Source organism: Arachis hypogaea, chromosome 9, assembly GCF_003086295.3.
Source record: "Arachis hypogaea cultivar Tifrunner chromosome 9, arahy.Tifrunner.gnm2.J5K5, whole genome shotgun sequence".
NCBI classification, from domain to species: domain Eukaryota; kingdom Viridiplantae; phylum Streptophyta; class Magnoliopsida; order Fabales; family Fabaceae; genus Arachis; species Arachis hypogaea.
In genome coordinates, this window is record NC_092044.1 from 39,807,140 (window position 1) to 39,816,065 (window position 8,926).

At 34.6% G+C, this 8,926-nt stretch overlaps 1 protein-coding gene across 2 annotated transcripts; it reads right to left on the minus strand.

Annotated features, from left to right (window-relative positions):
- Positions 1 to 368: 368 nt before the first annotated feature.
- On the minus strand, positions 369 to 5,005 carry LOC112710889 (vesicle-associated protein 2-2). 2 transcript variants are annotated; one of them, XM_025763336.3, is made up of 9 exons: positions 4,694 to 5,005; positions 4,304 to 4,568; positions 3,820 to 3,890; positions 3,647 to 3,728; positions 2,989 to 3,104; positions 2,713 to 2,883; positions 1,790 to 2,311; positions 1,168 to 1,245; positions 369 to 750 (listed from the first exon to the last, which is right to left on the minus strand). In XM_025763336.3, exons 2-9 carry the CDS (start codon positions 4,353 to 4,355, stop codon positions 640 to 642), a joined length of 1,203 nt encoding a protein of 400 aa, XP_025619121.1. In that variant the 5' UTR covers positions 4,356 to 4,568; positions 4,694 to 5,005; the 3' UTR covers positions 369 to 639. The 2 variants fall into 2 exon arrangements, with proteins under 2 accessions (XP_025619121.1, XP_025619123.1); XM_025763338.3 differs by having other exon boundaries at positions 4,304 to 4,370; positions 4,694 to 4,998.
- Positions 5,006 to 8,926: the final 3,921 nt, after the last annotated feature.

Genomic DNA, 8,926 nt, shown 5'->3' on the forward strand with positions numbered 1-8,926 from the left:
TTTTCCCATTTGATATAGAGTTGAAAATTGTTTTGTGCATAATTAAGTAGCTTGTGACGAATACAGTTCCCGAGAGTGTAACACCTCAAACCGAGTTCAAAACTTTACAAGCCCCTTTAAATTGATTCCCCACCCCAAATGTGATACTCCTCCCAATAGCACACTACAATCTGAATCTCCGTCGTCACATTAGAAAAAAACAAAATTAAAAATCACATATTTTGTTAGGTAATGATAATCTTGATAAGATATATTTTGCTTCAATTTTATTATTTTAATTTTCAGTATTGCAAAATGAGATGCTCTGATCAAAGACAAGTTTACAAAGAGAACGATAACAATCCCAACTCAAGTAGAATACACAACAATTTCTAACACATAAAGTCATCTAGCTGATTGCAAATATCTCATTACCTTTACAAGCTTGTTCATCATGGCAGTTTTCCATATACAAAAGCGGAAAAATACATGATTGTAGACTACACAGATCAGATCAGATCAAACATCACTGACCCTCAAGTATAAAGATCCTATGAAATTTATCGATATAATGAGGGTTTATGCCTAAACTTCTGCGCTATTATCAAACATGTCTTGAAGCAAACTCTAAATGTTAGTTGTTTCCTGCATATTATGGTGTCAACAGTCAAGGTGGTATCCCAAGAACACACAGACAAGCGCCACCATACAGACATAGAGAAATGGAAACCCGACTTGAACCTTTCTTGGACCTCTCTTGGTAACCTCTGCCTGAAAATATAAAACAAGGCAGCCTTACAATCAAGAAATGAGGCTTTCTTAAGTTTTACAAGAGGATCATCAGACACCAAAATGAGGAACTGGTAGAAAGTAGAAATTACTCTCAAGTTCATGTCACAAATAATTCGAATGTAGCAGCCAGTATATCTTATACGCACAAACTTCAAGTAAGAAAAAGGAGAACTACTATCAACAAATAACAAAAAAACAAATGATAGAGAGGATATATACCTGACCAGTGACAAGTATTTTCTTTTGATTTCCTTATTAAATAGTACTTTAGTTACTAGAATTATGATGGATTTGCTTTACATAAACAATTTCAGGAATTATGGTAAGAACCAATGAGCCATGGCTTCAACATTTTACTAGTGAAACCAGTAAGTGATTTTCAACTTTCAAGCTTACCAGCTTTTCTTGCAAGATTTTTGTTTCTTGATAGTTTAGCCTCCTCTCCTCTGTTAACTTTGATATTGTTACTGCAGACTGCAAAGGAGGCAGAAACTTGATCATCACTTCAATTAAATAAATATAAATATGGATAGCATAAAACTCAAGAACCGCTATAACAACCACCTTCCTTAGCGAAGGAATGCATGACTACCAACCATGATTGCTTCATTGCTATTGTTATAACACAGGTAAACTGAAAAAGATTTTTTGCAGAGATATTTTGAGCATAGGTAATATCATGGGCTTACAACTATTCAAATATAAGGAAGTTAAGTCCGTTAATACAGTTCTACCCTATGGTGGACCATAATCCATAACAAACATAAAACCCCCCATACTAAATAAAAACAAGTGTGTAACCTACCACACTAAACTGGAAAGGCACTAAATAACATTTGGAACCTCCCAAATGGAAAGAGAAGCCCAAAAAGAGTGGTAAGAGGAGGAATTAATAACTAGTTTCTTTATCTGGTTGTCAGCAAAATTCATATTTGCTTCAACATGCAAGCCTGCTACTGGATTGTCATGTTGGAAAGTAGATAGAAAAATTTCATTATATAATGGTAGAATGCCTCACCTCATTTAGTTTTGACTCAAGTCCATCTAGTTTTAGCTTCATCTCTTCAATAGCTTTCATTAATTTCAGCTCCTCTATTCCCTTCACAACTTTTAACTCTGACTCTTTTTCTGGCTTCAATTCCTTTACATTCTTTACTGTTTCCAACTCCAAATCTTTTGACAGTTTTAGCTCGGATTCTTTTTCTGGCTTCAGTTCCTCTACATCCATTACAGGTTTCAACTCCTGATCCTTTGACAATAACCGTGCTTCCTTTTCTAGCTTTGGTTCCTCTATATTGTTTATTTTGTTTAAATCCAGAGCTTTTGACACCTTTAATTCTGCTTTCTCTGGCTTCATTCCCTCTACATCCTTGACCATGTTCAGCTTCTCATCTTTTGACACTTTTAATACTGCTGATTCTTCTGGCATCTCTACATCCTTCATAGTTTTCACCTCTATATGCTGTGTTGGCTTGAAATCCTGATCCTCTTCAAGCTTTAGTAACTCTTTGAAAATGTGATGATCTGGATTCTTAAGAGCCTACATATTCAACAAAAAACACTAACAAGTATGAATTGGAATTTTAAAATTGATAATCCATATACATGCACAAAGAGTAACAATATGATAATAGAGTGAACATGTTATAAATTGATTAGAGTAAGGACTAGAGGAAACAAGGAAGGTGAAGAAAGGTCTAAAACAGCCTTAACTGTATGTTATGCAACTGCATGATATATAATTGATAATGTACTTTTCAGATTGGAAGGTAACAACAATACATAGATAAAAACTAACAAATCCATACAATATGTAATGACTAATGAGAAAAATCAATTATCTTTCTTCAAGGACTTGAAATCTTCACGAGAGAGAAAGAGATGGGTAAAAGGAAATAACATAGACCCAAACATCAGTTAATCAGTTAAGTATTCTCTAACCATGGGTTCTGGCGATTGGATTTCATCGGTAGTATGTTTCTGAAACTTTTCATGATCAAGCCCATTCCTGAAGTCTCCAGTAATAGGAAAGAATTCTGGTGAATTGGGTTTGCTGGTCAGGGATACTTTCAGTTTATTTTCTTCAATGTATCTGCTTCCATCTTTGACAAACTTTATTGTGAAACAGGAGTCAGAAATATGAAAATTTAGAAATTATGATAAAATCTATCAGAGTAGATATCAAGCCTAAGCCTAACTAATATCTTTTATCCGTACCAAGCTGGAAGTAACATCATCACTAGTTGTTTCAGAAGAAACCATTGTGCTTTGGATTAAGAACTTGTCCCTGCACTCCATATCTAAAGGTGCTGACCGTTGAGCTTGCATTGTAACTGTTTGATGCAAAAGTATAAACAGTAAATATTCAACTTGGGGGAAATGATACACAGAATAAATTATCAAATCTGCAAAATTCATTACCCACTGATAGTTATTGGAAAATGGATATTTCTCAAAAACAAAGTGTTGAGGTTAAATTCTTTGTTCAGAAACTGCTGGCTACCAAGCAAGATTATGTTTGGACCACAACAATTTATAGTCGAAATGCTATTATATGTAATCAAAGAAAACTGTAAACACAAAACATAACCATATTTGATTCTAGCATAATGTGCTCAATTCAGGTTCACTTAGCATCTATGCAAAAATTTTCCACCAGAATGACTATACTTGCAAGACAGCATTAAATTTGAAGATGAATTCAGGTGAACAAATTACAAGCAGCCCCCTCCAATACCAACCAGAACAATAAATACTATTATTGAATCTCCCTTACAAGTCACATAAAATCCACTTACACTGACTTAGCATGGCAAAACAAGTCAAAGGGTTTAAAGGAAAAATAACAAACAGAAAAACAAAAGACAGAGATTACCAATGAATTCACAAGTAGCTTTAGGTGAAAGAACGCCAACATTAGGCCGCACTGAATATTTCTTAGGGGAAGTTGTCTTGACCTGAAAATAATACACCAAATCAAAAAATTATCTCTTCATCGTTCAATGCCAATAGTGCCAAGGAGTGTGGATCAAAGGAACTTGCTCAGACCTTGAAAGCAACACAGTGGTTGGTGATATTAGTCAACTGAACCGAGCATGAACTTTGCTTCTTCAATTCAACTATGAATTCCAAAAATTAGAATAAAATTAAAAAAAGAAAAAAAAATGCCGTATCAGAGAATTGATAGCACATGCACAAAAATGAAAACGAAGTGGACTATTATTACAGCAAAATCATGAACTCAATTAGCTATATTTGAATGGAAAGACAGGCAGATACGTCAAACTCTGATCACAGACACACAGCATGCATTCTTTGACCAATTTCGAGAGGGAAAAAAAATTATCTTCCCTTTATTTATTTTTTCCCAATTTTTTTATCTTATTTTATTTTTCAACAAAAGTCCTAGTAACTAGTAAGATTTTGATTATAAACTATTTTAGACATGAAAATAAATTAAACGAAACTAGGAGCATCGTTCGCATCTAGCATAAATCCCAATACAGTTTGTATCATAGAGAATTTCACTCACATATGAACTTGAGTTCCTTGGGTTCGATTTCGAGAAGATGCACCTTGCTCATGATTACACCGAAGGACTGTAGTACTCCCAAGACAGAAAAATAAAATAAAATAAAATCGAGATCAGCAACACCTAAAACGACAGCGTTTCACCGAAATCGTTCACTTCGAGGAAGAAGAAGAAGAAGAAGGAGAAGAAGAAGAAGAAAAGAAGACGAGGTTGGAACGAGTCAAGTAGTCGCAGCTCAGCGAGTCGACTCAACTGAACCCGTCCTCTGTAATAAAAATAAAAATTAAAACAATCTAGATTATTCCATGAACTTAAAGTTCTCAAAATTCAGCGGTATAAAAGTTTTTAAGTTAAGCATTGATATAGAGAAGCAAGAAGCGTAGCACTCACCCGATTCGCAGAGGAAAGAAGTATGAAACTGAAGTAGCTCTAGGAAATTAAAACAAGTAGTGAGTATTTGTTTAACGAAGAATCATGGTTATCAAACGAGAGAATTAAGAAGTGTGATCTTCTTCCTCTTAATGGTGGAGTGAGCTACATAGACTCAGAGAAATTAATTAATGGTGCCGTGTTTGTTGAATTAATAATTAACGGAAAAAAATTATTAATAATAATAATAAAAAGAAAAAGAAAGAAGGATCCGTCGTCCCAGTGTAAAATAAGAACGCTTTTTTCTGATTTATAATTTTTAAAGTAATAATTATATTCGGAAAAAATGAATTATATATTTATGGTGAGAAGGGGGGCGCACGTAGCAAAGCAAGAGGAAAGGGACGTTATGAAAGGCATGGGTTGTACCGGCAATTTACCGACACGGAGCCAGTATTGTTGGTTTTCTTTGCTTTACAGTTTACACGGCTCGGCGCACTCGCTTACAACCAACTAGGCAATTACCTCAATATTGCAAATTTGTATAATATTATTCATCCGTAGGTGTGTATCCGCTAACTTTTATGCCTTGTAAATAATTACTTTAACGTTAGGGTTTCAATCGCCTAATTTAGCTAATAAATGATCCAAAGAAACGAATTGGATATTTTCTTTTTAATGGATAATGTCACGCTTTTTTATATATTATTTTTATTTTTAAATTACTTTTGATTTTTATGATTTCTCTTTTTTTAAAAAAAAATATTAGGTTATATTTCATTAATTATTAAAAAATAAAATACAAAGATGTTCAAAAACAAGACAGCATAATAAAAGGTGGGAATTTTTTAAAACAATATACTGAAGGTATTCATCCAACGTAGTCAAGAAACGAAAAAAAATCTTTAAAAAAAATGATAAATCAAATTGAATGAAACTAAGAGTTTGCCTCTTGGAGATGACGATCTAAACTGGGAGTTCCTTGGATTTCACAGAGCAACTTGACAGAGCTCGCTAGAATGGCTGACGGCATTGAAGTAGAACCTTCAAAAATTAACTGGTTGCAAGCTTTCGAGCAGTTCCTGCAAATGATGGCAAGCAATTGAGAATTACGATCAGCATTCTTCAACAGGTTAAGCATCTCTATTGATGCAGTCCACCATGTCCAAAAGTCGTTAGGGCTCTGAAAGGGAAGACAGTCACGAAGATAATTCTGAGACCATACTTCTTTGATTCTAGAGCAATCGATCAAACAATGACTGATTGTTTCTGGCTTCATGACAGTAGGGGCATATTGGCGATATAGGGATTTGGTGGTGAATCTGAGCAAGCACCGAAAGCCGATCATGGAGAGCTTTCCAGATAAATAGCTAAATTTTGTGAGGCAATTTCAACTTCCATAGATCAATCCACGGCTTTTTCTGCTGCATATAATTAGGGCAAAGCTTCAGAGGCGGATGGTGAAATAAATAGCCAATTCTGTAACTTGAAGCTGTATCATATTGCTTGAATTTGTTCATATCCCATTGCAATTTGTCCCTACTCTGCTGAATTTTAACTAACAAAATCATGTCTACAACGTCTTGGAAAAATAATTCTTGAATGAGATTCTAATTCCAATTCCTGTTTTCAGTAATTAGGTCTTTAACTCTTGGAACAAACTCGGAAATAGCCTGTCTGTTTGGCATGTCAGAAATCATTAAAGGATACGAAGGAGGCAGCCAAGGATCCTCAAAGGTTCGGATGTTCCTCCAGTACCCACAGTCTAGTTAAGACCTTTTTCAACAATCTTTCGGCCTTCCAGTATGCTCCTCCATCCCCAAGAAGGTAAGACTCCAATTTCAGCAATTATAACATTACCGTTGCTAAAGTATTTACCTCTTAGGATTTTGGATAATAGGAAAGTAGGTTGTGTTACTGATGATTAGATTTTTGACGGTTTAGAATTTCACTAATGAAATCTCGTTGTAAAGTATAGTTTCTAAACCAAACAATAATCCTTTCATACAAAAAGTTGTTTGTCGCTAGTACAAACCCCTAAAATTTATAAACCGAAGTATTGGACCTCGGGTCGTTCTCCCTAGGAATTGTAATGAAGTGTCTTGTTATTGGTTGTGAGTTATATTTGCGGTTTTTAAGATTTCAGACAAGAAATATAAATGGCAAAGAAAATAAACTAACAACTAGCAAAGCTCTTGGCAAGATATGAGAACTAGAAGTCCTATCCTAGTTATCCTCCTCAATTGTGATGACAAATTGTCCATTGCTCCCACTTAGTTAACCTCTAACCATGGAGGAAAGTCAAGTGGATGAATCAATTTAATTCCTCAAGTCCTAATCAACTCCTAAAGGAAAGACTAGCTCTAGAGGCATTCAAATCAATTAGCAACTTCTAATTATCAATCAACAAAGGAATTAGATAACTCAAGAGTCACTAATCACTCTACCTAGGCCAAGAGGAACAAAACCTACACTAAAATCCAACCAAGCATTTCATCAAACACTTGGAAGGCACAAAAGAAAGCATAGTAAATCAATAACAAGAATGAAATCTAACAACAATTATTACAAAGAATTAACAACAACAATCAAGAAAATCACAATTATCATGAATTACCTCAAATTGCATTATTGAAAGAAAACAAAGAAACAACAATCTATCCAAAACAAAATGAAGAATTACAATTATTAAAGCACATAACTAGAAAGAGGAGGAGGAGAAGATTAAGAATTGGTAAAGGAAAAGTGAATCAAAGCATGAATTAAACCTAGATCTAAGAAGAGAGATTAACCTAAACCTAATCCTAATTCTAGAGAGAAGTGAGAGCTTCTCTATCTAAAACTAACTCTAAACTAATCCTAATTATGCTATATGCTGGATTGATTCCTTCCCCTCAATCCTTGATCCTTTTATTCCTTTCTATCAGCGTTTAGCGCCAAAATAGGTTCAGAAACCCTCTCAAATCGCCAGGCACGTGTTGCTTTAACGAAGTCATGTGCGGTCATCGACGCCATTTTGATGATTTGGATTTTTGACGGTATAGAATTTCACAAATGAATTCTCGTTGTAAAGTATAGTCTCTAAACTAATCAAAAATCCTTTCATACAAAAGATTGTTTGTCACAAGTAACAAACCCTTAATTTTATAAACCGAAGTATTCAAACCTCGAGTCGTTCTCCCTAGGAATTGTAATGAAGTGTCTTGTTATTGGTTGTGAGTTATATTTGGGGTTTTTAAGATTTCAGACAAGAAATATAAATGGCAAAGAAAATAAACTAACAACTAGCTAAGCTCTTGGCAAGATATGAGAACTAGAAGTCCTATCCTAGTTATCCTCCTCAATTGTGATGACAAATTGTCCATTGCTCCCACTTAGTTAACCTCTAACCATGGAGGAAAGTCAAGTGGATGAATCAATTTAATTCCTCAAGTCCTAATCAACTCCTAAAGGAAAGACTAGCTCTAGAGGCATTCAAATCAATTAGCAACTTCTAATTATCAATCAACAAAGGAATTAGATAACTCAAGAGTCACTAATCACTCTACCTAGGCCAAGAGGAACAAAACCTACACTAAAATGCAACCAAGAATTTCATCAAAAACTTGGAAGGCACACAAGAAAAGCATAGTAAATTGTCAACAAGAATGAAATTTAACAACAATTATTGCAAAGAATTAACAACAACAATTAAAAGAAACACATTTATTATGAATTACCTTTATTGAATTGAAAGAGAGTAGAAGGAACAATACTAGATCTATAACAAAATACAAGATCAACATAAAAGAGATTAAAACAAAAGAATGGAAGAAGAATGAATCTAACTACAAGGAATTGAGATGTAGAAGTAGAAGAAAGCAAAGATTAAAATCTAGATCTAAGATTATTGAACTAAACCTAATCCTAATTCTAGAGAGAAGTGAGAGCTTCTCTCTCTAGAAACTAACTCTAACTACTAAACTAAGCTAAACTAAACTAATGGTTAAAAGTTAGTTGATTCCTCTTCAGTCCTTGGCTTAAATAGCATCAGAAATGAGTTGGATTGGGCCCACAAGACTTCTAAAATCGCTGGCCACATGTTGCATTAAGTGGGTCATGTGCCACCATCGGCGCATCCGCGTACCGTGCGCGTGCGCGCCCCTATGCGTGATGCAACTATGGAAAATCTTATATCATTTCGAAGTCTCAGATGTTAGCTTTCTAACCCAACTGGAACCGCATCATTTGGACCTCTGTAGCTCAAGTTATGGT

Bases quoted from the DNA above. Each gene is read 5' to 3' on its own strand.
- LOC112710889 (XM_025763336.3), bottom strand. From the start codon at position 4,355: ATGAGCAAGGTGCATCTTCTCGAAATCGAACCCAAGGAACTCAAGTTC. The intron at 3,729-3,819 runs GTCTGAGCAAGT...TATTATTTTCAG, and splicing joins ACCACTGTGTTGCTTTCAAG to GTCAAGACAACTTCCCCTAA. The intron at 751-1,167 runs GTAAGCTTGAAA...TTATATTTTCAG, and splicing joins AAATCTTGCAAGAAAAGCTG to GCAGAGGTTACCAAGAGAGG.